The sequence below is a fragment of the Neolamprologus multifasciatus genome, chromosome 1 (assembly GCF_963576455.1).
Source record: "Neolamprologus multifasciatus chromosome 1, fNeoMul1.2, whole genome shotgun sequence".
Lineage (NCBI taxonomy): Eukaryota > Metazoa > Chordata > Actinopteri > Cichliformes > Cichlidae > Neolamprologus > Neolamprologus multifasciatus.
The window spans coordinates 31,452,547-31,480,270 of NC_140439.1; the positions used below are offsets into that span (position 1 = coordinate 31,452,547).

Consider the following 27,724-nt stretch of genomic DNA (forward strand, 5'->3'; position numbering starts at 1 on the left):
CTGCAGGCAAACTACATGGACGGCAGGTTTAGCTTATGTAACAGTCAAGAAAACCTGGTTTCTATGTTCCAGAAAGCGCTCTTACGAATGGAAAGTAATTTGATATGATTACATAAAAACTACATGGGAGAAAATGCAAGCATTGTAGTAGGATTCAAATGCATTTAATAGTTTGAAATCTTTAAGCAGACAGATTTGAGATAGTCCAATGATTGTTTGAATCCATCCACCCGCACATAGTTCAGGATCACAGAGATGGCATTGTTCTGGAACCCTATTCTAGCCATCACAATGGGAGAAGCAGGGGTACACCTTGGACTGGTCACTTTCCTGTCAGAGGGACAATGCAGACTTCAATTGATTTCATTTAAGACTGGAAATCATTTGAGTGATATTTGGAAAATGAAAATGTGTTCATCTTGACCTTGATCTGTTTATACGTTTTACCATTCTAAAAGCCTTAAAAATAATATATAATAACAACAACAATAATGAAATACTACACAATTTACTGATATGTTTTCTTCCATCTCTGAACTTGCAGAAGTGTATGGAGGGGACGATAGAAGGAAAAACAAAACCAGACTGAAATGATGCCTTTTTTTTTTTTTAATTTCCATGCAAGTGTATCATTTATAGTCATACAAAACACATTCAACACCAGTGATAATTTTTAAAAAAACCAGAAAGCTTCATTCATGCCAGTGTTCCCAAGCAGGATGTATGAGGAGTAATTTTCTAAAATTCAAGGACTACTCTTCTGTTTACAGCCTGCATTTTGTTCTGCAGCTTCACTTTGAACTTCTCCATCAGCACAGCCTCTAGTTCATCTTCTGTTATGTTTTTCATGTTATAGAGATCAACACCTTCATCTGGTTTAAATATGACCTCACTGTAGATCAAGCCAACCAGTGCTGTGAATCCTGTGGGCGTCTGCAAAGAGCAGATGGACTTGTTGGTGAACAGCGAGGTGGGATCTGTCTGGAGGTCATTGTTCACTTGAAAGAAATGATCTGGCTCACGAGGCTCCAAGCTGAAGCAGTGGATCAGTCGCGTCTCCTTACGGTTGACCAGACTTGATTTAGCAAATTCTGGGTTAGGAACCGCCGTTCTTCTGCCAGTCTTCTCCAGCATCCAAAAATTGTCCTTGCATATGAAGCGAAAAACGCCTCCGTCCTGAGGCTGGTCCTTTCCAGAGATGAGCTCAAGGGGCTCCCGTATTTGGCCAGATAATCCAAAACTTACATCTGCTATATAAGCATTCCCCTCAATGATGACCTTGTTAATGAGATGTACTTCCCGGGATTCAAAGTCATTAATGCTCGTGTCGAAAACTCTGGAGCCCAAGGTTGTAGTGTTGAAACCCATTTGTCTCAGCACCCAGCTAAACAGGTAGTTGTTCTCAAAGCACCAACCTCCACGGGTACCCTTCACCAGCTTGTTAAAGATGACCTCAAGGTCCATGATTATTTTCTCTCCACAGTGGATGCTGAGGTTCTCAAATGGAATGGACATAACGTGCTGCCTGTGGATCAGCTTCAGTGTTGCAAGATCCAGTTTATCATAGGAGCCATGGAAACCAATTCTTTTGAAGTACTCATCCAAATTCATCTTGCCTGTAAAATGCAGGACAACACATTGATAATCATTTTAGTTCTGCAGCCATCTCATTGACAAAGCTTTAAAAAAATACATTAAAAAACCCCAACACCTTTCATTTTGTGTCACATCCTGTCAATTTATAGGATGCAGCCAGATGTCCAACTCTAGGTCTAGCCTGGCAGGCTCTTTGCTTCCTTACAATCTAAGAATCAATGATTCAATTCAAGACACCTAATTTTAATTAACATTTCATGTAAGAGTATCTCATTAAATTTATAACAATTAAATTTCATTCCCGTTTTCTGTTCATGTAAAGACAATGGAAATGCAAGATGGTGGAAGCATTAGGGTTTTAATAGGGCAAGTTATCCTAGCCCTCATTTAACCCTTTCAACAGCTGCTTACCAATACTAGTCTTTGGGCTGTGCTCCTCCAGAAATGTTGAATACAATTAAAATGATCTGAAAATTTTGCGCAAACATGTTTAATCTTACCTTATTTGATTGGTGTTTGATCAAGGATGTGTTTTGATGAGCCTGGAAGCAAAAACAGGATAAAAGGTAAGTGAGCTACTTTATACTACAAAAGGAGTGTATATAGCCAGTCTCATTCAATAATATGCATCGATCATGATGGTGATAAGGGTGGCGCATCCCAATTGCTTAGCTGACAGAAGCAATACACAAAACAAATAAGCTTTCATGAATGTGGCTCAGAGTTTCTGCTCCAATGAGTGATGAAAGCCTTTTCCCACAAAACACACCATATCCTCTTTATTTCTTCTAATGAGCTAGACTTATCCAGCTCAAGGGAGAGGTATAGTGAGCATCTGCAGCCATCTGTAAAACCCAGTGGACACACATGATTTTGGGCTGCATTTAAATCAGTGTTGGGGACCCTGCCAAAACTGGTACCATCAGAGTTTGATCCACAATACAATATCATCTGGAAGCCTGATTGGAAAAGCTTTCCTTTTTTTCTAGCATGATAATGATCCCAAACACCCTAGCATTGTTGTCAAGGCATACCTGGATAGAGGAGGAGGAGGAGGAGGAGGAGGAGGAGGGGGGGGGGGGGGGACCAAACAAAACAAAAAAAACCAAACACCACTTCACAATTGGGCACCACCAGTCATGGATTGGAGCCCTGAAGCTTTGAATCTTCTTCAAAAAGCCTGGGAAAACTATTCCTGAAGGCTCAATTACAAGAAAGCTTGCCTAAGAGCTCAAGCTGTGTTAAAGAATGAAGGTGGCCACATCAAATGTTGGCTTTAAAGCTTTTTTTTTTTTTTTTTTAAATAAACACAGCACCTATAAGCTAAAACGAACATAACACTCCCAACAAATACCTGTTTGAATAAATAAGAGGAAAACTGGTAAAAGCTTCCTATAAGACATAAAAGTCCTTAACGGGTCTGTAGGTTCTCCTACAAGGTTTTATCTTCGGTGGAAAAAAAATAAATAAATTAAAAAAAAATAAAAGGACCCTAAAAGCCATCCTCTTAGTTTCAGTCAAGTCTTTTGAGTAAATGCAGACAGCATCATGGCGCCATGTCTCCGAGTTTGACACAGGGATGACAGTTTTTTCTTTTTTCGATGGCAGTTGAATTTGAACACTTGGCCGTGTGGTGGACCTCCGGTAGAACACTGCCAACACTGGTGTGTTAGAAACTCAGGTCTCTTTAATAAATGCAGTCACATTAGCGCAAATCCTAAACCTTAGCTGTGACATTTTGCGCAGGAGTATTTGGAGGGAAGGTTACTTGCAATAACTCCGTTTCAAGGTAAGACCATTAGGAGTAATTACTTGACCTTGTTTTCCCGCCGTCAAAATGGCGCTGGCCCCTGACTTAAAAGAGCAAAAAGTCTTGTTCACGGTAAAGTTTTTGCTCAAAAACAATCTGAAAAATATCTCCTAGCTTGACTATTTACATCTACTGCCAAAGTACAGAAACAGTGTGGAAAATGTATTATCAGTGGTCACTATTGGTTTTTATTTTAAGCACATTAGCTTCATGTATTGTGTAACTGTTTTAATTAGTCCAACTTACCTGTGGGCTGGGTTGTGCCCTGCAGCTGCGTGAGTCGGTAGCTAATGGTCAAACGGTGCGTGACTGTCAACGCTCAGCTGCACTTATAAGACCCCAGGTATTACCACTAGAGGCGCTACTAACCAACTCTTTACGAAATTCAATTATATTTATATAAACACTTTTCCTCTCACACGGCTCCAGATTAAATAAGAGTTGTGCCAAATCAGGTGCAAAGACTGCAACACTACAATCCACCTCATGCATTATTGGTTCTAGCAAAATTCGACATGTTATTCAAATTTGTATTTCAAATCTAAAACTGGACTTTCGTTTCTTTGCATATAGATTTATTATTATTTTTTAAATTGGTTTTGACTGCAGTAACATATTTATGTAAATACTATAAAATGATTGGGAACTCATTATCATTGACTCAACATTAATTGATATCAGGTGCTGTTATTGATTTATTCTGTGTATGAGAATGAGCTGGAGGTTTCGTGGTTTAAGCCTTTTAATTGTACAAGCCAACCCACGCGCCAGGCAGGGGAGACAGAGAAAATACAAGGATACATAGGCTTTTATGATAATTAATCATCATAATATGGTTTGTAGTATTTTGAATTTTATTATTTGGGGGCAGGAGAGAAATCAGGTGGGTCTCGTTGGGAGAATCATAATCGTAAAAGCAAACACCTCTATTGTGTGGGTTTTAAGAATTATTTCACCGTGTGCAGTGTTATTGGCTTATCCTGGTTTGGAGTGTGTGAATCCTTTTGAGATCATGTAACTGGTATGAACAGCTGTTTTCTCCCAGGCTCCACTAAAGGTCTCGATTTTAAAGTGTAAGAGTTGGGAATAAAAATTTGTAATTTCAACGGTATTCCTTGTTACGTTGTTCTGTTTTCGGGTCTCTGACAGGTCATTTATTGTCGCAAAAATAATGACGTCACTTTGGCATCTTTAATAGTTGTTTCAGGCGTGAAGCCATGAGTCTCCTAACTTCATACACGTTTAAGTACCACAACCAGCTACTTCTTATAAACACATGAGATTCAATTCGACCACATTTATGAAAACAGAATAAAATATAGGTTTGTGTGTCGACAAGCAGAGGTAATTAGAGCTGCATCTGCTTATCCACGGACGAGACTTGCGGTTTTGGTCACTGATATGAATGAAGTTAAACACTGCACCATGTCTATTGTACCACAAGGTGTCGTTATCGTACCACTTACCTCTTTCCAAGTCGAACAACTGAGGTAGAAATGTTTCTTTTAAGTGACAGAACATGATATAAATATATGCAATTTCATAGTTGTATTTGAGAAATGCAAAGAAAAAGTTAATTTTGGTACTGATCTCCTTATGTGGTCACTAAAATCTTTACAACTCTGAAACTGCAAAAGTGTGTGGGAATAAAATAAAACAACACAATGAAAAAGTGACTTTACTTCTTTCAGTCATAGAAATGCATCATATGAAACGTGACATTCTTGTGGCATTCAAAAACAGAAATTTTGCAAAGCTTGATTTACAGAATTTTCCTTAGGGATTAATAAAGTATTCTGATTTTAATTCTGATTACTGTTTTAAAGCTTTTTCAAAGCAGGACATCTGCTGGTTAATTCTCTAAAGTGTGTAGCATGCTTTTTTGTTTACAGCCTGCAGTTTGTTCTGCAGCTTCACATTGAACTTTTCCCTCAGAATTTCTTCTAGCTCATCATCTGTTACATTTCTCATGTCATACACATCAACACCTTCCTCTGGTTTGAAGGTGACCTCACTGTAGGTCCAGCCAACCAGTGCTCTGAATCCTGTGGGTGTCTGCAAAGAGCAGATGGACTTATTGATGAACAGTGAGGTGGGGTCTGACTGGAGGTCATGGTTTACCTGAGAGAAATGATATGGCTTGCGAGGCTCCAAGGTGAAGGAGTAAATCACCTGTGTTTGCTTCTTGTCTAACAGACTTGATTTAGCAAATTCTGGATTAGGAACCTCTGGTTTCCTGCCAGTTTTCTCTAGCATCCACACGTCCCCCTGGTCTATGAGGCGAAAGACACCCGCCGCCTGAGACTGCTCCTTTCCAGAGATGAGCTCCAGAGGCTCCCAGAGTTGGAGTGACACCCCAAAACTTACATCTGCTATATAAGCCATCCCATCAATGATGACCTTGTTAATGAGGTGTGTTTCCTCAGAGTGATGTTCACCACCAGTAGTGTCAAAAACTCTGGAGCCCAAGGTTGTAGTGTCATAGCCCATTTGTCTCAGTACCCAGCCAAACAGGGAGTTGTTCTCAAGGCACCAGCCTCCACGGCTGCTCCTCACCATCTTGTTAAAGATGACCTCAAGGTCCATGGTAATCTTCTCTCCACAGTGGATGCTGAGGTTCTCAAATGGAATGGACATAACGTGCTGCCTGTGGATCAGCTTCAGTGTTGCAAGATCCAGTTTATCATAGGAACCATGGAAACCAATTCTTTTGAAGTACTCATCCAAATTCATCTTGCCTGTAAAATGCAGGACAACACATTGATAATCATTTTAGTTCTGCAGCCATCTCATTGACAAAGCTTTAAAAAAATACATTAACCCTTTATTGACCATGGGCCCACCGGCGGGCCCATTTTACAGGTAAATTTGAAGGGCCGGTCAATAAAGGGTTAAAAAAACCCAACACCTTTCATTTTGTGCTACATCCTGTCAATCTACAGGATGCAGCCAGATGTCCAACTCTAGGTCTAGCCTGGTATGCTCTTTGCTTCCTTACAATCTTAGATCAATCATTCAATTCAAGACACCTAATCTTAATTAACATTTCATGTAAGAGTATCTCGGTGGCACGGTGATTAGCACTGTATCCTCACAGCAAGAAGGTCCTGAGTTCAATTCCACCATCAGGCCACGGTCTTTCTGTGTGGAGTTTGCATGTTCTCCCCGTGTTTGCGTGGGTTCTCCCCAGGTACTCCAGCTTCCTCCCACAGTCCTATGACATGCACTTTGTGGGGATAGGTTAATTGAAAAATCTAAATTGCCCATAGGTGTGAGTGTGAATGGTTGTCTGTCCCTGTGCGTTAGCCCTGCGACAGACTGGCGACCTGTCCAGGGTGTACCCTGCCTATGACAGCTGGGATAGGCTCCAGCACCCCCGTGACCCTGAAAAGGATAAGCGGAAGCGAATGGGGAAAAATGGATGGATGTAAGAGTATCTCATTAAATTTATAACAATTACATTTAATTCCTGTTTTCTGTTCACGTAAAGACAATGGAAATGCAAGATGGTGGAAGCATTAGTGTTTTAACCAAGTGATCCTAGCTTCATCGTTTCAGCTGCTTACCAATACAATTCTTTAAGTTGCAAATGGTAGTAAATGATAAATTCTTATTTTTTCATGAAATAATGTGGTTTTTATGGGTACAGCAATTGTTGACTTTAACTTGGCATTTACTGCACAAATTAATACATTTTAACACCTTTTTTTGGTTAATACTATAAATATCATTCTAATGACAAATGTTGACTATAACTAAATTAATCTGAAATTTTTTATCTTTACCTTATGTTGGTGTTTGATCGAGGATGTGTTTTGAGGGTCTGGAAGCAAAAACAGAAAAAGGTAAGTGAGCTACTTATGGTTTTTCTTACTATGCTGCAAATCCATCTCATTTCCCTTAAAGCTTCAAAAGCAAATCCTGCAGCTTCTTTGAATCAAGTCTGATAAAGATGTCACTTGTGGTCATTGCAAATCAGTATATTTAACACTTTTCCTTTCTTTAAAGTAACAGAAAATAACCTGCAACAAGAAATGCGGAGCAAAAATGTTTAACCTTACTTTATTATTTTCTGAGGAATATATCTGTGAAGGCAAAAAAAGAGGGCAGTAACTGATCTCTTCTACCTGGTGAACTTCATGCAATAAAGTGGGTGAGCTTAAACAGCCAAAAGAACCTGACTGTATATTACTGATTTACTTGATCGTAAGTTAATCAGTGATAGAGTTGGTGTAACTCAGCTGCTTCACTGAGAGAAATAGTGAGAAGTCAGTGCATACATGGAAATAAGTATTTATAGAATTTTATCCATGCAGTTATTAAAGTTCTTTCAGCAGCACATTTAAATTATAATATATACACATTTGGAAAGAAGAAATAACGCATCCCTCGCCTCAAAAGAGAAAAGTCCAGTGCACAGGCAATAAAACACACCCACATTAATACAATATGTTCAATGATTTTGCAGATAATGACCGATATTATTCATATCATGGCAATTTCTATGATATTACAAAACAAAATAGTTTCTCTTGAATGTGATCATATGAAAGAATATATACTCTGGTTCTTTTACAGTAAGTCCTGTTGTTGGTTTGACTATAACTAAATTAATCTGAAAATTTTGTTATTAACAGGAGCTTTGTTATTTGTTATTAACAGGAGCTTGGTGGACAGACCATTCATGCAGAAAGTTTGAAATGGGTAAAATGTGAGGTTGATTTTATCTAACAACTGGATGTGTACGAGCAGTACAGCCTGATTAGAACTCACTTAAACTGTAATATTAGAAGCATAATTGTCTATTAAAGAACATGGTCAGTTTCATTGTACACTACTAAAACCAGCAAACTGTGGCAGAGCAGCTGCCAGGATAACTGGTAAGTTTACCAAAGAAAAACAAAAGTTCTTACTGAGAGGAAGACTGTCAAAAGCATATTTTCTGTTGTTAAAAGAGGCTGATTTATTTATGCATTGTAGGGCTGGGCGATATATCGAGTTTTTAAAAAATATCGATATATTTTCATACGAGATATAAGATGTGACATTATCCTTTATATCGATATAGTCTATGTTACGTTATAATTATACTTGTGGAGCCACAAGTTTGCCTCTCTTTCGTCCACTTTTGTCTTTATGCAACATTACTCGACCTCGCCTCTCCTTCACTGAACACAAATCCCCCTCCTCCCCAAAGCTTCACCTGCAGGCAGCGACAAGATGGACACGGCAAATCTCCGTTAGCGAGTTGTGGGGCTGGACGGCGTCAACGTGTTAGCGAGCTAACCGCGCTAACGAGCTAACCATGCTAACGACATGCAGCCCACAGGGGCTGCACGGCCTAAAATCCCTTCATTTTCTCAAAAGTTGACAGCGCGCCTTATGTATGAATTCTGGTTGTGCTTACTGACCGCAAACCGATTTTAGGTGGTACACGGCGCTCAGCAATCTGTCAAAAAATGTTTTAGTACGACTTTGGTAAGCTACGGAGATGCAGCGCTTGATGGATTGTCGGAGCATTACGGCTACCGTAGTCTGGAGCCTCGCGGAATGATACGTACTGTGCTTCAACGTAATATTACCGTATTGTGTGTGTATAAGGGCCATAAATGGCACCTGTTAAGAGACGTGGTTACAAAGAGGATTTCAAACTCAAGGCTGTCAGTCACGCAGTAGAAGTTGGGAACAGAGCAGCTGTGAAATCTGTCTTTGTTATTGTGCTCAGCGTCTGTTAGTTTACATTTTGACTGCACAATTATGAGCTTTTGTTATGCACAAAAACAACATTGTTTTCTTTTATTTATGGAGCATGATTATTTAATAAATGCTGATAATTTATTTTTGAGTAATTTCTTCATGTACATCTATGCTGTATGTAAATAAAAATGCCTGTGTGACATCTGGGACACAGCTTTGACTAAGAACTCTCTTTTTGTTCTTAACTTATGGCTTTAAAAAAATATCGAGATATATATCTTATATCGCCAACCAGCTAAAAAATATCGAGATATGAATTTTGGGTCATATCGCCCAGCCCTAATGCATTGTCTGTCAAAGGACCCACCCACTGCAGGGATCATAATGTGTTATGATCCCTGCTCCCTTTTGAAGAGAATAATCGGTAATGACAACATCATTTTTGTAAAAGCAAGAAACCTTGACAAAGAACATAGAATAAAACAGCAAAGTATGTTTAATATCATGAAACCCAAAGAGCCACTGTCCATTCAAGTCTGTTAAAATACAATTTAGGTTATTCTATCTAACACATGTTGATCTAAGAACTGCCTTTGGATGGCCAAGATGAGGATCTGAGTCTCAGTCATGTAGAGGTAAAGGCATTGAAGACAAATCATTTGATATACCAACGTCCTTGTATAAACCTATGACACTATAACAACTTCACAAAACAGGACATTTTAATGCTTCATCCTTCTCTGTCATCATGAAGCTCAGTACTTTCCTGCAGCAATTTTAGAGGTTTAGCTGTGCTTCGAAAAAAATACTGTCAATTACTCAGTTACCATATATAAGCATTATGATAATTTTATAATGGTGAACAGATAAACAGGTAATATAGTTTGAAAAATAGAAATATTCACGGAATCTTCTTTCTTCATTTCAAGATCAAAATGTTGCCTTTGCAAGAATATTTTGAGATTGAATTTATTAAACTGGAGAGAAGCACTGTGCATATTTTCTTACTCTTTCTAGCAATATCTGATTTTCTTTTTGTCAGGATGTCTTCAGATTTGCTCAGTTTTCACCTTTTGCTGTTTTACAAGGTTGAGGATAAATACTATGAAATAAGTTATGTTAGTTTAAGCATTATGATATATGGGATTAATAAATATACAAACATAAAACAAAAAAAAATGTGACACAAAAACATTCAAGGTAGTTATAAATATTAAGATCACTACACTCACTATTATATCCAGAAAAATATAAACATGGTATGTTTTCCCTCATACTGTAAATCATTTTATTTAATGCACAGATACCCTATGTACTTTTAAAATGAGGGATAAAGCTCAAATACGTTTTAAGCCTAATTTACATATTCTGACACACTTCCCATAATGTACTGAGCATTTCTCCTCTACTCCCTTCTTCTCACTTTCCACTATAATACAATTCCAAATAAAGCTACTTTCAGCTGCTCCCTTATTTACAAGGAGCTGCCACAGCAGGTGGCTCTACCTTCGATTTGTCATTCCTGGTGGAAACCCAAAGGGAAAAGCAAATGTGTAAACTACTACACTATAATAACACTAGAAATTAAAATATTTATACTTGCATATATACTTGCATAGCTTTACTGTTGTTAGGTATGCTGCATCTATTTATATTTTCCTGTTTAGTGTACTTTGCTGCTGTAACAATGTGAATTTCCCATCTGTTCATAATTATGATTATGTGGATAATTGATTGTTGTGGTGTTCTCTGTATTATTGTAGGGTCTTTACCTTGCAATATAAAGTGCTTTGCAGTGATTGCTTTTGTGATTTGACGCTATATGAATACAATAAAATCAAATTGAATAATTGGAATTCAAATAGTTATTTTTTTTATCGTTCCATCATTCAGTGCACATTATTTCTTTCTGTTTTTATGCAACTACAATTCTGAAGATCTAAATAATTTAATTCATGGAGTTGTCAAATATTTTATTTTGCTGATGAGCTTCAACATAAAATGTTGATATGTGAGGATTGTTTTCAAAGTGTGTACCAGGATTTGTTGCTCGTGAGCTTTAGTTTGTTCTGCAGCTTTATGTTAACTTTTCCATCAGAATTTCTTCTATCTCATCATCTGATATGTCCCTCATGTCTAAGACATCAACACCTTCCTCTGGTTTGAAGGTGACCTCACTGTAGGTCTTTCCAATCAGGGCTCTGAATCCCGTGGAAGTCTGCAAAGAGCAGATGGACTTATTGGTGAACAGTGAGGCGGGGTCGGTCTGCAGCCTGTGACATTTATCTACAAAATGATCTACCCCACGAGGCTCCAAGGTGAAGCAGTAGATCTGCTTTGTTTCCTTCCTGCTCACCAGACTTGATGTAGCAAATTCTGGATTAGGAACCTTTGGTTTTCTGCCAGTCTTCTCCAGCACCCACATGTCCCCTTTGTCTATGAGGCGAAAAACACCCGCTGCCTGGGGCTGCTCCTTTCCAGAAATAAGCTCCAGAGGCTCTCGCACTTGTGATGACACTCCAAAGCTTACATCTGTTATATAAGCCTTCCCATCAATGATGACCTTGTTAATGAGATGAGAGTCAAGCGGGCCAAAGTCATTGAGGAAACTATTGAAAACTCTGGAACTTAGTGTTGTCGTGTTGAAACCCATTTGTCTCAACACCCAGCCAAACAGGGAGTTGTTCTCAAGGCACCAGCCTCCACGGCTGCTCCTCACAACCTTATTGAAGATGACCTCAAGGTCCATGGTGATCCTCTCGCCACAGTGGATGCTTAGGTTCTCAAATGGGATGGACATAACATGCTGTCTGTGGATCAGCTTCAGTGTTGCAAGATCCAGTTTATCACAGGAGGCATGGAAACCAATTCTTTTGAAGTACTCACGCAAATCCATCCTGTTTGTAAAATGCAGGTTATGACACCATTCGTAATATTCCTCAGATAAGACACAGGATACTTTACACTGGATCATATTATACTGAATTTAGTGATCAGTCCTATATCAAGTTAAAAGTTGCACTTATTTATGCAAAGTCGACTCCTAAACATGTTGTAACGTAGTTTATCACGGACTTTTTGTTTGTTTTCAACAATTCGGTGTAACTCGACCTAAACATGCTCATGACTCATCTTCCCGTTTTATCACATTTTGCACTTTTTGGGTGGTGCGTTTTGTACAGATACGGAACGTGCAGGCCTGCTCAACTTTGGGCAAGTTTTTCAAGTGAGTAAATTATGTAAAACGAGAAAGGCAATTTCGACAAACGTTCATCCGTGTGCCTGTAAAAGTATACCCTACTTTTTTGTCACCACGATCAGATCGACAAATACACATACTTTAGGAAACATAAAGCCCGTCGGCCGTGCCTCCCACCGGACTGTTTCCTTTAAGAGTTTAGTGCACTCTTTACTTCACTGATCTCTCTTACGTAACACAGCCGCTTACCTTTGGACTTTGAGGTAACCTGCAGCTCTGCGTTGTTGTTCTGGGTGGCAACTGAGAGTAAAATATGACGTCGGCGTCAATTTTCAGTTTGTATCACCACTAGAGGGACTACTAATCAAAGACTTACGTAAACCCTCTTTTTATTTTACCTTTTAAAATGATTATTCACGTTTTCCCCTCACACAGCTACAGATTAAATTAAAATTCTACTAATCCAAGGGGGAAAAGTCTGTACAGTGTATATAGAGCAATATTTCACTCCTTTATTAGTTCTCACTGAAAACTCCACTCTCTGTAAATTGGTGGGTTAAACTTTTTTATTCTGGAAATGATTATATTGTTTTTAATTGTGGCTCAGACAAATAGTTTTTTTTTATGTTTTAAGGGATTTGACTGCTGTGAAGCCTTCCTGTAAATATTAGGGCCCTCACAGCAGTATCAGTCACTTTACGGCAACTATCATTTTGATTTCAGGCATGAAGCCAGGAGCCACAACGGAAAGTTTCTAACAGCAACATCCTGAAAGCAGCCATAGCCACCTTCAGACACCATTGACACAGCTTATACACACAGCAAAATTTGTATCGTGTTAATAAAAATCGGTGAAAACAATGTTAAATGTTAAAATCGGTGGGAAAAAAAAAGTCAATATGTATTTTAGTCTTCGTAGTCTAAAATACAGCTTTCAAAACAAAAGCATGAGACGTGTATCGTTAGTCCAGATTAAAGTGTATGCTATGACAGTCTGTAAATCTAAACCATGAAATTCGACAATATCTACGGATCTTTTGTATAATTTTGCGTTTAGCTACCATTAAAACTATTTTACAATTTGTCAATGCTTTGCTACATGAAGATAATTTCGCCGGATTTCCTGTGTCCCCGTGCTTAACAAATCAGCGTCACTGGTGAGGAGGTACACTGGTGGTGCTATCTGTCGCTGTTTTGGAGGTTTCCAGGATTATAGTGGAGTTTTGAATGAGTCATATTGGACACTTATTTGTCTCGTTTTTGTCTGCCTCGTGCTCAGGTTGGTGTGTCCGTTGAATATGTGAGCTTTTAACAGTTTGGCGCACAGGGCATGTGCATAGTTTCAAGCATGCCTCGCACTCACCTTTACTCTACTCATGCAAGCAACTACAAGTGTGGATTAGTTAGATTTTATTCACTGAATTAAACTTGCAGTCACCTCGGGAAACAAAAATATACACTGACGTAACAGCATGGAATATTTAATAGCTCAGGTGGAAAGCGTCATTGAATCTGCAAGCTGTGATTGACGTTAGGTAACCGGAAGCTGTTTAATTAGGATTTTATTTCAGTTATTAATACTTTTATTATTTAAAATCATCAGGCTGATTTATGTGTATTTTAAAAAAAAACAAACATTAATAATATTGTTTTCTTAATTTTCCTCACAGATTCATCCACTTGGAATGGGAACTGCTAGCAAAGAGATGTTTTTAATAACTGGTGGATCTGGCTACTTCGGTAATCGGTAAGAACAATTTTGCCTTTTTTGTGTTATTACTACACATTATAAAATATTTAAATGCAGGCAAACGCTGCAGCATGAGGGTAGCACCACAAGGTGGCGTTATCACACCAGTTATCGTATTAAGATAAACTTTCTTGACATGAACTGTGGTAGGATTGAAGGTAGAAATATGTGCATCTATTGTACTTTTGTCCTTGGTTTACTGTGCCTGTTATTTTGTTAAAATGGAGGACTGCTTTTTTCCCCCCTGAAGGCTTGCTCTGTCTCTGCATAAAAAAGGAGCCAAAGTCATCCTGTTTGACATCATCCCCCCAAGTCAAGAACTGCCAGAGGATGTTGTGTTTGTGCAGGGTGATATACGTGAATATCCAGACGTGGAGAAGGCTGTCACAGGGGTGGATTGTGTATTCCACATTGCCTCCTATGGCATGTCTGGCAGGGAGCAGCTAAATCGCCAGCTGATTGAGGCAGTGAACGTACAAGGCACACAAAACATCTTGAAGGCCTGTGTAGAACACGGAGTGTCCAGGCTGATTTACACCAGCACCTTCAATGTGGTGTTCGGGGGTCAGGTAATAGAGAACGGAGATGAAAGCCTGCCTTATCTACCTCTCCATCTTCACCCGGACCACTACTCCAGAACCAAGTCCCTGGCTGACATGGCAGTTCTGAAAGCTAATGGCACAGTGCTGAAGGGCCGCTCGGGCCTGCTGAGCACCTGCGCACTGCGTCCGGCAGGTATCTATGGGCCAGGAGAGCAGAGGCATCTGCCCAGGATAGTTGACTATATAGAGAAGGGGATCTTCAGGTTTGTTTACGGTAAACCCAGCAGCCTGGTGGAGTTCGTCCATGTTGACAACCTGGTGTCAGCACATGTGCTAGCTGCTGAGGCTCTGACCCCAGAGAAGCAGCACCGCGCCGCTGGCCAGGCCTACTTCATCTCAGATGGAAGGCCTGTCAACAATTTTGAATTCTTCAGACCTCTCGTAGAAGGCCTAGGCTATCGTTTCCCCACACTGCGCCTTCCTATCTCTCTCATTTACTTTTTTGCCTTCCTCACAGAAATGATTCACTGCCTCATCGGCCCCTTCTATAACTTCCAGCCGCTGCTGACACGTACAGAAGTGTATAAAACTGGCGTGACGCATTACTTCAGCATGGCAAAGGCAAAGGCGGAGCTCAGTTACGAGCCCAGGGAGTACAACCTGGATGAGGTTGTGCAGTGGTTCAGAAGCAGAGGCCACGGGAAGAAATGTCACCGCTCCTTCCTCAGTCGACTGCTGCTCAACGTCCTGTTTGTTTCTGCCTTGGTGGCTGTGTCTCTGTCTTTTCTGCCAGTCGTCGGCAGTTAATGTAAAGTAGTCTTGCCTTTTGACTTTGCCCAAAACATCATCCATACTGTGTGAAGACTGACTCATCAAAAGACAGTTTACATATTTTAATATGTTATCATCCATGTGCACCTTTTCTTTTAAAGTCATTAAACCAAGTCCTGCCATCTAAGGACCAAGTCTATGAGAGCTGTTTAAAGCAGTAACATAAGTTAGTTTAATTTTTACATGCTACCTCTTTTTTAACTTGTAAGGGCAAACATGTATGATTACTGGAGAAATACATTTTTAAATATATTTTTGTGCAAAAATTAATAAAAACCTGACCTGTGAAATTTGAATTGTGGGTTCTGATTTTTAAACTCCTCCCTTTATCATCAGGAAGACATGTTTTAATAGGTGCATTTTGAAAATATATATGTATATTTAAATAAATGTTAAAGACCTTAGCGACTATTTTCTATTGCAGAGACTAATAACATGTTTTTTCCAAGGTTAATCGAGATTGCATATTTTCGTAATTCTTAAACTGTTTTGCTATAGTTGAAATCCTCATATCGTGTTTTTATGCAGCTTATTGTAAAGTAAATCATTAAAAGCATGATCTAGGCTTACCGTTTATTTATATGTAAAAAACGATATCTGAGAACATCTTTGCATCTTTGAAAATTGAGTTTTAAACGCATCTGCCCTCCATTAATACCGAATCACTGCAGCTCATTCCTAGTGTAAAAGGAGTCGGACCAGGTGAGGCGTGCTTTGTGTGGTATTTTAGTCTGCCCGGGATGAATGCAGACGTCCCCTTCTCTCTTAAACTATTCTCTTCAGAGCCGGCAGCCCCTTGCTGAGTTGGTCGCAATCATTGTTTCTCTGCAGCATTAACCACATTCCAGAGAGGCGCAGCGCATCCAGTCTCCTTCCCCGCATTCCTTTCACGCGAACGAGTCCCCTGCATTAAACAGCGTTTTGTTGAGATTTTTGCGCTCTTTGTGCGCTCAGGCTTGCACACAAAGGGTGTTTGCAGCATATACGATTATCCGACCTACTTTGATTTCTTGCACAGTGGCCGTAAAGGAAATCTAGAGGAAAAACCAACAAGGGGAAATTCCTCCGCGCAGCGCGCCGTTGACTGTAAAGACCTTTCAACTTAACAAAAACTGAAGTTGACAAACGTATCGCTGTCGGCTGAAACTGTGAGAAAGAGTTTGTGTTTTCGGCGAAGCGGGGGAAGCAGAAGAAGACGATGCGGCTCTCGGCGGGGTTTGCGGGCATGTAAGTGGTTTTCTGTGAGTGAGGGACGGCTGTACGGCGGCGTTTTGTTTTGATTTCCATGTGAAACGCAATTAGTGCTCCGCGGTGCTCTATAGTTTGGCTCGCGCAGCGGAGCGCACTCTGAACTTGTTTCTCTCCTCGGGAGCACAACATGGAGCATTACCAGGAAGATTTGGGACTCCGGGCCACCAAACTGATGGAGGACCTTTCTTTGTATGATGCGTACCAGGACGGGATGTACGATGCGAGGAGAGACTTGGTGATTAACCCCGATTTAGACTTTTCGGCTCCGGCACTGGTTGAGCATAAAGCCAAGCCGATGAATGGGACCTCTGTGCTTCACCAGCAGCATCACACAGTGGAGAATTTCTCGTCCGGGAATAAAGTGTACAACGCGGCTCCAGTGCGCCCGGTGAATTGCAACCGGACGGTTCCTGTGGATTTTTGCGCCCCTCAGAGGGACGCGGTTTATAACGAGGATGGTTGTTGCACCAAATCCGAAGTAGCTTTGCCTTGTTATACAGGCACTTCCGAGAGACACAGGAGGTACTCTCTGGAGGTGCAGGGCCACAGGTACAGCACCGGCTCCACCTTTGACGGCGTGCCGCTCAACAAACCGGTGGCTGTGCCCGGCAACAGGTGCAACAGTGTCTGCATCGCCAGCAGCCACGACGGGAGATATAACGCCACCAGTCCTCGCTCCAGCCTGGCATCTTCTCTGTCTTCTCAAGAGCAAAGCAAGAATGCCAGCCCGAGGTCGAGCATCAGCAGCCCGCGTACCAGTCTGGTGGTACCGGGTCAGGAGAGGTACACGAGCCCTAGATCTAGTTTGGTTCACTGCGAAGGAAACAGTGTCCTCAGTCCCCGATCCAGCTATGCAAGCACCGCCAGCGACACGAGTAAACACTCAAGTCCCCGGGCCAGCCTCAACAGCTGTGACTGCTGCAGCAAGCCCAACAGCAACCGCACCAGCGGCATCAGCATGGGCTACGACCAGAGGCACACCAGCCCCAGGTCGAGCACTGCGAGCCAGTACTCCTTCACTACCAGCCCGAGATCCAGTTACTCTGACTCTCGGTACGGGCCCGTGGTCAACCAAGATCTGGAGGGAGTCTTGCACTCAGCGCCGCTGGCGAGTCCTCGCTCCAGCATCTGCAGCCAGGACGGGAGCGCAAGACCGGGGACAAGCGCAAACTGCGTGGTCAGCCCCCGGTCCAGCATCTCCAGTCACAGCTCCAGAAGTTCCCGCAGCTCCAGGGGGTCTATGAGCACCTATCCGGATCTGCAGCTTCCTTCCCCTAGGTCATCCATGCTGGGAACCAGTTTACACGAAGATACGCTGCTGCAGGAGTTTGGAGACTCCAACGGAGTTCAGAATCGCATCCATCTCCAGGGGCTTTCGGCAGTGCCCGAACCCCAGCAGCAGTCGGGGCAGACGGGAGGGACCGCGGATATACCCTCAGGGTCGCCTTCCTCTTATAGTTATGTGATGCCTTCAAAAACGGCTTCCTCGGGCCAGAGGTTTAAACTACCTTACCAGGTGACCCCCAGTCGAGAGAGTGGACCAAGCCAGGCGGAGAAAAGGCTGGAGGCGCTCACCTTGGAGCTGGAGAAGGAGTTAGAGATGCACATGAAAAAGGAATACTTTGGTAGGTTTGTTTTTGAAACACACAAAAATACTATTAGCGATGGCCGCAAACACAAAATCACTGGAAACATAAATCTGTGTTGCAGAATCAGTTTATTGCCATTGTTTATTACACAATTTCAAACAAATACGAAACACAGACTATATATCATTTTCCTGCATAAAACACCCGTGTCAGTGTCTCCACAGCTGAGATTTGTTGCAAGTTGCACTAAAAATTTGTGCTTGTTAAGTGCACAGTGATGATGCCTGCACATAAGTTTGCAATGATATTTCAAAAAAAAAAATTTATGATTGCAAAATTCATGCCATTTAAATATTTCACTTACTCTTAAATATAGAGTATTAATCTTATAAGGCACTGAACACCAAGGCACTAAACTTGCACGGCATAGCATAACTACAATGTGACCTAATACTATATATTTTCCTAGTTTGCAATCCTTCCTGTATCACTATTATATGTTGGTGGTGAATGGGCATAAGGGTTTGACTCTGTGGCTTTCACAAAACCTTTTTCTAGTTTTTTGCACATATTAAGCAATAAAGGTCTTGCATTAACTTATAGGCAATCAAGAAAATTATTTAATTTAACATTTGATTGAGATTCTGCCTTGTTTCATGAACTTTTCGTGTCTAATGGTTGTAAAATGTGGTCACAGCAGCTCATACAAATAGCCCAATTTTGACCAAGGGCAAGGCATGATAGCAATGCCAAATATGTTGTGGTATTACTACCACGAAATCTCACTATCTGTGTTAAAAGGGCAGACATCTGCCCACTGAATCTACAATTCAAGGCAACTATTAAAAGAGTGTTTTTCTGTGCGGGCAGGTTTATTTATAGGTTTGCCATCTCTTCAAGGTCTGTTTGCAACCTGCTAAAGCTATATCACCACTAACAGCTCCCTCTCTGGCAGATAAGAGTGGGTTTTGCAGGGCAATACTAATTTCTGTCTTGGCAGAGCTAACATTTGCAGAGCGCGGCACGTTGCTGAATGGAACCTTCTGTTCTGCCAGGTCATTCAGAGCAGTGTGGTCCGAGTTTGTTAGAGATTGCGGTCACTGTGAGCGTTGCGATTTAAAGAAAGGCCCTCCCCTTGCCGTTTAGACTCCTTAAGATGCCCTATGTTGAAAATTGAACACGTTGTTACTTTATGCTGCAAAATCTTGACACTAAAACAGTTTGGCTGACCAGCAGCAACACAGCCACAGAAAGCCAGCTGAGGAAGTTTCTGTCTACCTTTTGAATTCATTGCCAGACAAATGGCTGCAGACGAAGAGCAGTAGTTTGTTTTATAGCCGGTGCACTTGCTCAGAGTGAGTCTGAGACAGCTGTTGATTTGTTCCAGAGAAACAGGTTAAAGAAGGAGGATGGAAGACAGGAGGGTGAAACGAGGAAGACAGCAGGGAGGGGAGCAAGAGAGATAAAGAAACAAGAGGGTGGAAATAGATAGAGATGGGGAAAGAAAGGAAAGGGAGGGAGAGAGAAGAATGCAGTCAGACGCTCCTCACATCGGGTCCAATAGAGACAGCTCTGTTTCCGTAGCGACAGTGGAGAAATTGATCGCTGGGCCTTCTTTTCGGGGGGCCCAGCACTGCTTGCCAGTGTCCCACTCTGCCCACTCTGCACTGCCGGCTGGCTCTTGTGTGGCCTCTGTTTGTTATAGTGGCAGAGGAGCTGTGAATCAACAGCTGGCCCGATACAAGCTTGCAATTGAAGCAGCAAAGTGAGTGAGGCCCACCCCACCCTTTTGCTTTGCTGTCCCTCCCTCTCTACCACCACCACCTTAAACCACTGCCTCCCCACCCTGCCTCCCCCGCGAAGCCCTTCATTAACCAGCCAGTGGGGAGTTGGGCAACACCAGACACTTGGCACACGATCTTGGCTGGCGGGCCAGACATAGTTGGTGGGGGTCAAGTCTGATCACCTGCCTAGAATTATAATGGCAGTAGTCATGCCCATGCTTGACACACACATGCTGACTTGTGGACAACAGCACACTGTGTGTATGCTGTACTGCACCCTACGCCTGTACTGGGAATGCACACTGCAGCTGACGAGGTTAGAGGTATAGATTTTTTTAAAAGTCTCACTTTAAGTGTTAAGCCTAGATTGTCCGCTGAAGTGTGAAAAACTACAGGAGCATTCACAGTTCACAAGGGCAGTCGCTCTTGAGGAGTTTAACATGTCCCCCTCCACACATGGTGTGAAGTTAACTGTGTTATTCATTCCCAGTGTGCACCAGACTACATGTGCTTGTTTACAGTGCTGTGAATCACAGCTTTCTCTTGATCCCCTCTCCTGCATCTGTCTTTTGTTATATTGTCTTTTTTTTTTTTAGAGTAGGTGTAAATCAGGATTTGCTATAATGCCCAGGACTGTAAACCTACTCTATGTGCAGTAATGGAATCTCTCCATTGAAGACGTGCAGAGATTTTAAAGCATCGGAAGTGATGCAACGGGCGACACAAACTAAAAAATCCCTCTGCTTGTGCTACAAGTTTGAGCCTCCATTTGTTTGACTGAAAATTTTCATGTAACCGACTCATATCTACAGAGATTGGTTTGATATTGTGCCTTAAGAAGTCCAACTGACTTCACACTGAGCAGTGGTTAAAGTTTCATGAATCAGGCTGTGCAGGCCTTCTTACAACTCACAGCACGTCCGCTGTTGTCTTTAGTGATGGTAGAGAGGTGAAGGACCAGAGTGTTTATAAAATACTCTCTAATTTACCATTTTAATGTCTTTTAATTATATTAGATCAGAATGGTTGGAGAGATTTTCTTCTATGTGATCTTTAGTGTTTTTTCTTTTTCAGAATAAGTTGTAATTCAAATGCACTCACTTATTTCACTGTCAGTCTAATCATTGCACTGTGTGCTTACTACACCACTGCCATCCACAGTTCTTGTAGTGTATATAAAAGATGGATGTAGCTGAAATTGAAGCCAGCACAGAAGCGCCTTAAATCCACCAGCAGGGGGCGACTCCTGTGATCTATGGGAAGTCTTTATGAAAATTGCTCTTTCGCTTACTTCCTCACTAGTTTATGGCCTCAGTTTGTAGTTTCACTTCTTATTGGATACAAAACATATTCATTTTGCAAAATGTGGTCTTTTTTATAGGCAAAAAGGATGATGAAACATAGCATAGTTTACACTATTTTTGACAAATCACTAGCTGATGAGATATTGGCCTATGTGTCCCCTGCCCCTTACTTATCACGCCTGGTTTCAAAACATCAAGATGGTGATGACAAATGTTCAGTTTGAGGCTTCACGTTCGACCTTCATGAACCAGTGGGTGACATAATGGTACCTATGGCCATCTTTATTTACAGTTCATTTTAAAATCAAACATTACTGCTTAGTTTTACTGCATCCTGCGAGTGCCAAATGGATATGTTGTGAAATGGGCACATGAGATGTTCAGCTCCCTGTTTTAAATGGCTAATAAAGAGCACTTCAGAGATTTTCCCAGCTGCTCTGTAAAGGAATAACCACATCCTCACTCATGAGACCCTTTCGCATTTTTCGCGTGTGTTCACCAAAACACATTTATGGTTGACATTTACATGTCAGTGTATGAAATCTTGACAGTGCTACTCACACACAGTAACTGCAGAATAGTTGCAGCTAGCGGGATTAAAGCAATAGAGGTAAGTCAACGTAGCTGCATGAATAAATCATAGGTTTTCAGTTTAGCTGTTGGGTAGAGAGTTGAAGCCAAAAAGTCATGTTAGTACTTTCTCAGCTATAGATCACTTCTGTGGGAAACCAATAAAAAATAACAAAGAAGGAAAGAGCTGGAGGGTTATTTAAAAAACAAACAAACAGCCTAAAACCACTTGTGAATCACATTTTCTTGTTATCGAGAAGCTGGATAATGTGTGTAAAAATAGGCACACGTGGTGATGTGAGAATTGGAAGTGGAGGGTATACACGAGTCTTTTAATCCGTCAAAAAATTGTGTTGTTTCACTAAACATACACACAACCACCAGCACATTTTGAGTAGTACAATGCAGAGAAGCAGCGATTTGGGTTATCGATGTTCAGGCAGATTCACAGTAAGTCACGCAGTGCAGAAATCAATGCACAGGCACCATGTACATCACGCTGTAATACGAGCTGAGTCACAAAAAAGTCAGTAGACAGGAGAATGTTGAGACTTTCTTACACTCACCTACACATTTCATGCTGATGCATGTAGTCTTAGTATAACAGGAAGTTGGCTTCACTCATACAGTAACATTCCTATCTGTGAAGTATTACTGCATCAAAACACGCTTGTCCAAGTTATTCATAGTTGTCATTCCAAATAATTGGAAAAGGAAGTTCGCTGCTCTGATGCAGAGCAGAAAGGAAACAAAACTTGGTATGAACATTGGAGCATGATGCTAACAGACTGTGGTTTATCTCTTTTAAACACCCTGGAGGTCCCCATACCAGAGCCAGACCTTATCAGTTATTAAACAGTAACCTGGTGCCGTTTTAGCAGGTTGAATTAAAAGAATGCAGCATTACTATGCTTCATTTCTTTTGAATCACAGTTGTTGGAGATGGAGGTGAGATTTTTTTTAGTAACGGCAGTAGTTACTGACTCATTGGTTAAAGGCTTCCTCTTGTAATTACAGTTTTCATTAGATGGATGTAAAACTTTACTGGAGTTTTCAGATCTCACTCTGGCCTGGTGATGGTTGTAAGTGAGATTTTTTTCAAGAAGTGTTTCTTGATTTTAGAGCCTTGATGTGGAGCAGTTACTGAATGAACTGGGGATATTTATCGTAGAATTGCTAAGGCTAATGTGGGCTCAGACAGCGTAATACGGACTCCAATCACTGGAGTCAAACACAGCTTCACGGGTCCTTTATAACACCTGAAAAGCGGAGCAGGTTATACATACAGTATATTCTTTTTACCTTCTCTCTCATGTTACAACATGGATTGGGTAAATGGTGTTGAGCAACAGAAGCATGGAGTTCTTTCTTTTTTTTTTGCACAAAGGTCAAATACACACTATAGGATTGACAGACCATAACGTCACATACCCAGTTTTTGTGCAACCAATGAATCAGGTCAGTCTTATTTTTCTTTCTTTGTTTTTTAGCCTTTACTGAACACAAAACCGCTAATGTCACATACACAGTTTCAGACGTCATTCACATTCTTGTTCTGGTACACTCAAAGAAAAATGCCTTATTGTATCTGTTGGCTTGTGACTGGGGGTGTCACCATTTAATATACTGCCCTTAACCCTTGAGAAGGGTGAATTTATTTGTATGCTTGTCTCTTGTGACAGGTTTGTACATGGATGTAATCATACAAAAATTAACTTTTAAAAAAAGGTTCAAACTTGGACACTAAATTCATTATATATGCCTGGATATGGACTGTCATTTGTATCGTGCTTTTTCAGTGATAAAGGCCACTTAATATCACCAAAACTTGATTTATGTTTGTACTTGAGCAAACACACACTGCCTCTTAATGTTACACCTTTAAATCTTAAAGTACAAAGTTAATTTGAGGACCCTGTAATTAACCATTGGAGGTACATTAGTATAGAATGAACCCGCAGGGACAAAAATGTACTTCTTCTCTGTCCCTGAGAGTGTAGTTTCCCTAACAACTATTTATTCCCAGCTGTAATTGCTTGAGGAACGTCTGACGTGTGGCCTGTTCAAGTCATGACAGGATCTTTTTTTAATCATCGGTTTGTTACCAAAGAAATAGTATAATCAAGTCAGAACCTGGCATAACTGACTCCACAAAGAGTTGTGTAGAAGTGTAGGATTTAATGCAGTATGTGGATTTAAGAGGGACAATTTTAGATTCTAACAGGCAGAAAGCAGCAAAGCAATTACATTACAGATTTTCGCATTGGTAAAATTGTCTGATAAGCTTGGATATTTTAAAGTTCACTCATTCATTCTTATTCCGCTATTCTTCCTGTTTTCTTAGCAACGAGTGCAGTCAGTCCAGGTTACATCAGCTTTTGAATCCAAATAATTAATATGCAGAAACACCTCAGATAACCAGTAAAGACATCTAAGCTGTGGGTGTTTTTGTTCTGTGTGCTCGTCCTTTATCAGTTTTCAGTGTCACCGAGTGCTCCAGAGCTGTTATGAAAGTGAAATAACCCTCTCAGAAAGCCAGGAAATTCCACAAGTGCATCACTGAAAGTGTATACATGGTCTGATTTCAGAGATAATGAACCAAATTAAATTAGGGGTGTTGTTGTGGTGCAGCTCCCCTGTTGGGATCTCTTGAGAGATTGTGTCCTCTAGCCACAGTGACCCTGGACTCACCCCACCCAGACTTTGACCCTGCACTCGCTCAGGAATGTGGCCTAAGTGGAGGTTGTCCTGTGTGAGAGTTTGGAGGTTGTTAGTCTGCTGCTGATGTCTACTAATAATTTTAAGCCACTGTTTTTCCCCCCCCCCTCCAATTGTGTTTCTTCGCTAAAGGTCACAGCACTTGGTGTTGATGGTTAGTTCAGGCTTAAGTGAAGTGGCATTTGAGTCCATCACTTCCCCTCAAGGGTAAAAGCAGCATTGTAATCTGACGGATTGTTGTTGGACTTTAGGGACGGATTGAAATGAATTATTTCCACAAACCATCACATGGTTATTGCAGGATTCAACTGTGCTTTTACACTCACTGATCCCTCTGTTAGTATAACTGTTGAATTGCTTGTTGATGCAAATATCTGATCACATGGTAAGAATTTGATGCATTTAGGCATGGTCAAGATGACCTGCTGAAGTTCAAACCAAGCATCAGAAAAAAGGCGATTTAAGCGGCTTTGAACATGGGATGGTTGTTGGTGTGAGATGGTCTGAGTGGTTCAAAAACTGGTGGTCTTACTGGGATTTTTTTAGCATAACCATCTCTAGGGTTTACAGATCTGAAAAAGAGAAAATATCCAGTAAGCGATTGTTCTCTGAGTGAGAAATGCCTTGTGATGATAGAGATCTGAAGCTTATTGCCCCACTGCTCTGAGTGGGAAGGTTAACAATAACTCAAATAACCACTTGTTACCTTTGAAGCATGTGGAAGACAGCAGCATAGGACCACATACTGCTGCTGGGGTGGCTGTAGCTCAGGAGGTAGAGCAGGTCACCTACTGATCGGAAGGTTGGAGGTTCGATCCCAGGCTCCGGTACTAGCAATGCGTACCTAATAAAGTGGGCAGGAAGTGTATGTAGAAAGGAAAAGATGGGAGCTGCTCATAAAAAATGAGTAAAATCATAGAACATCAAATGTTACTATAACAAGGACTTCCCTCCAGCGGATATATTCATGCAAGTAATGTCAATAACATTAAAGTAGTCAAAAATGTCTTTTAATTTCGAGTATATTTTACCATTCTTTGAATTATTTAATATCCATGTGCATGAATGTAGGTTTATAGCTGCTTATCATGTCATCTTTGTTTACTGGGTTAAACTTTATAGGTGGCCACTGCGAGTTTGGCTTCATGATCCGAGCAGTAATAAAATGCTGGTTATGGTAATAGCTAATATACTATAATGAAGGAGGAAACAGCACCACTATGAGTTGTAAAGTCTTTGCATGTGTCAGTTTGGTTACAAAATATTTATGATAACCAATTAAGTAAAAACAACATTGGCCCGTTTGAATACAGCTTTTCACAGCAGGATAGTAGAAGAGGATTTTTCTCTCTGCCCTGTCCTTTCTAACAATCCCCTCACTTCTACTGCATTTCCTGTCAGTGCATTTTAATGTAATCATCAGCTTTCCTGATCTAGTCGGCTTCAAACAGTATGATGTAATGCATGGAAATGACAGGAGTCAAATGTGCACAACTAAAGTAGAAATGGCTTCATGAAATATGACTTTAGAATTAATATTCAAACACTAAAATTTGCTCTCTGTCTCTAAAGCCTGAACATCTGTAATAATCTCTTTAATGTTTTAATGCTCCGAATTTCATTGTGATATTGGTCTTCAAAGGCGATCAAAAGCTGCCGAGGGAACTGTGTGATATTCTTAGCAGATTTATAATTTTGCAGTGTTATTCATTTGCATAATTAAATAAATGTGCAAACAGATTGACAGGTTTCCTGCTGTGTAACAAGAAATGTGACAGGATCAAGTCCAGTAATTGTTCCTTATGTCAGAGTCACACACAGAACAACACATACTGTGTCTTCACTGGACCATACAGACCTTTTCAGCATCAGTGCAGTCTCTGTCCTCGCAGAATCGCAGATTTGTTCTACTTTTCCATTAAACTGTTGTCCTCATCATCATGTAACTGACTCACTGTCTCCAACAGGTATTTGTGTCAAATGTGGGAAGGGTGTGTATGGAGCCAGCCAAGCGTGCCAGGCAATGGGGAACCTCTATCACACAAACTGCTTCACCTGCTGCTCTTGTGGTAAGTAAGGCAGTTATTTTATGGGTGTCTATTATGCCTTTTTCTTATTTTCTGTCATACATAAACTGTTACAATGGTGGATGCTCATATTCAACATAGCAACAGTTTCAAATAATGAGTTTAGTTTATTACCCTAGAATCCCTAGAAGCCAAAAGTGCTGGGTATAAGCACTCTGTTTCAGATAGCGCTACTTTTTGCAGTGTGAATGTGGGTATCGAGGCACCTAGAGAAATGTGAAAAACTCTAAAGAGCAGATGGTGATATTTTACATGACCTTTCCTAAAAAAAGTCCTAGAAATATTCGTATTGTGTGTCAGTGTCAAAAACATGTTGTCATCTTCATGAGAATTCTCTGCAGAGGTGACGCCCAAGACATCTTATTTCAGCTTGTTGAATTTCAGTCATGCACTAGGGCTTCTGTCTGAAGCATTTTTCTACAAAGTCTTGATATGTGGGGTATGTGTGAAAGAATGTTACACTCATGGTTTGTGTACACCTATGTGGAAAAAAAACCATTTCCAGATCAGCAACGTAGATTTTCAGATGTTTCGTGAGCTATACGTTGGATTTCCCATCCCTAGACACTATAAAACTAGTGTAAAAGGTAAAATTCAGTGAGCAAATCTAATCAGCATCTTCACCTAAATATGTAGAATGTTACCTGTTTTCTTACCTTTTATCCTGTTATCTAGGTCAGCGGTCTCCAACCTTTTTTGCACCACGGACCGGTTTATGCTCGACAATATTTTCACGGACCGGCCTTTAATGTGTCGTGGATAAATACAACAAAATAAAACTAGTAACGGTACCGAAAAAAAAGAAAATTTATTCATAACACACGTGAAAGACCCAGGAAAACCGAGTTAACGATCAAAACGATAACAAAATAATGCTGAAAACCGATAAAAACCCTGAAAACTATACATTTCACACCTGAGCCTCAACTCTCGCTGCCCGGTACCAAACGACTCACGGACCGGTACCGGTCCGAGGCCTGGGGGTTGGGGACCGCT

General features: G+C 40.8%; 5 protein-coding genes across 9 annotated transcripts in view; 2 read left to right on the forward strand and 3 right to left on the reverse strand.

The window, feature by feature from the left end:
- Window positions 1–701: 701 nt before the first annotated feature.
- Window positions 702–3,775, reverse strand: LOC146526062 (arylamine N-acetyltransferase, pineal gland isozyme NAT-10-like). The gene is made up of 3 exons (XM_085168608.1): window positions 3,653–3,775; window positions 2,097–2,138; window positions 702–1,616 (listed from the first exon to the last, which is right to left on the reverse strand). The coding sequence occupies exon 3, from the start codon at window positions 1,609–1,611 to the stop codon at window positions 739–741; it is 873 nt and encodes a 290-aa protein (XP_085024734.1). The 5' UTR covers window positions 1,612–1,616; window positions 2,097–2,138; window positions 3,653–3,775; the 3' UTR covers window positions 702–738.
- On the forward strand, window positions 3,249–15,649 carry sdr42e1 (short chain dehydrogenase/reductase family 42E, member 1). Of its 3 annotated transcripts, XM_085168598.1 has the most exons (4): window positions 3,249–3,385; window positions 7,214–7,251; window positions 13,973–14,049; window positions 14,303–15,649. In XM_085168598.1, the coding sequence occupies exons 3-4, from the start codon at window positions 13,988–13,990 to the stop codon at window positions 15,399–15,401; spliced, it is 1,161 nt and encodes a 386-aa protein (XP_085024724.1). In that variant the 5' UTR covers window positions 3,249–3,385; window positions 7,214–7,251; window positions 13,973–13,987; the 3' UTR covers window positions 15,402–15,649. The 3 variants fall into 3 exon arrangements, with proteins under 3 accessions (XP_085024724.1, XP_085024702.1, XP_085024713.1); XM_085168576.1 differs by lacking the exons at window positions 3,249–3,385; window positions 7,214–7,251 and adding an exon at window positions 13,223–13,581; XM_085168587.1 differs by lacking the exons at window positions 3,249–3,385; window positions 7,214–7,251 and adding an exon at window positions 13,594–13,837.
- Window positions 5,072–12,639, reverse strand: LOC146526064 (arylamine N-acetyltransferase, pineal gland isozyme NAT-10-like). 3 transcript variants are annotated; one of them, XM_085168624.1, is made up of 3 exons: window positions 12,552–12,639; window positions 7,192–7,229; window positions 5,072–6,144 (listed from the first exon to the last, which is right to left on the reverse strand). In XM_085168624.1, the coding sequence occupies exon 3, from the start codon at window positions 6,137–6,139 to the stop codon at window positions 5,267–5,269; it is 873 nt and encodes a 290-aa protein (XP_085024750.1). In that variant the 5' UTR covers window positions 6,140–6,144; window positions 7,192–7,229; window positions 12,552–12,639; the 3' UTR covers window positions 5,072–5,266. The 3 variants fall into 3 exon arrangements, with proteins under 3 accessions (XP_085024750.1, XP_085024758.1, XP_085024743.1); XM_085168632.1 differs by lacking the exon at window positions 12,552–12,639 and adding an exon at window positions 7,468–8,378; XM_085168617.1 differs by lacking the exon at window positions 12,552–12,639 and having other exon boundaries at window positions 7,192–7,438.
- LOC146526065 (arylamine N-acetyltransferase, pineal gland isozyme NAT-10-like) lies at window positions 8,613–12,621 on the reverse strand. The gene is given in 3 exon segments (XM_085168641.1): window positions 8,613–11,189; window positions 11,192–12,000; window positions 12,552–12,621. Coding segments are annotated over 2 exon segments (870 nt in total). The 5' UTR covers window position 12,000; window positions 12,552–12,621; the 3' UTR covers window positions 8,613–11,127.
- A 185-nt stretch (window positions 15,650–15,834) lies between the features above and the next one.
- Window positions 15,835–27,724, forward strand: part of wtip (WT1 interacting protein) — a 37,107-nt gene continuing 25,217 nt past the window's right edge. The window contains exons 1-2 of the mRNA XM_085168529.1: window positions 15,835–18,301; window positions 26,609–26,710. Coding sequence (XP_085024655.1) covers window positions 16,804–18,301; window positions 26,609–26,710 — 1,600 coding nt within the window. The 5' untranslated portion in view covers window positions 15,835–16,803. The remainder of the gene's footprint in view (window positions 18,302–26,608; window positions 26,711–27,724) is intronic.

Coding starts and splice junctions, on each gene's coding strand:
- LOC146526062 (XM_085168608.1), bottom strand. CDS start 1,611: ATGAATTTGGATGAGTACTTCAAAAGAATTGGTTTCCATGGCTCCTAT.
- LOC146526064 (XM_085168624.1), bottom strand. CDS start 6,139: ATGAATTTGGATGAGTACTTCAAAAGAATTGGTTTCCATGGTTCCTAT.
- sdr42e1 (XM_085168598.1), top strand. CDS start 13,988: ATGGGAACTGCTAGCAAAGAGATGTTTTTAATAACTGGTGGATCTGGC. Junction 14,050..14,302: donor TCTGGCTACTTCGGTAATCG/GTAAGAACAATT, acceptor TCCCCCCTGAAG/GCTTGCTCTGTCTCTGCATA.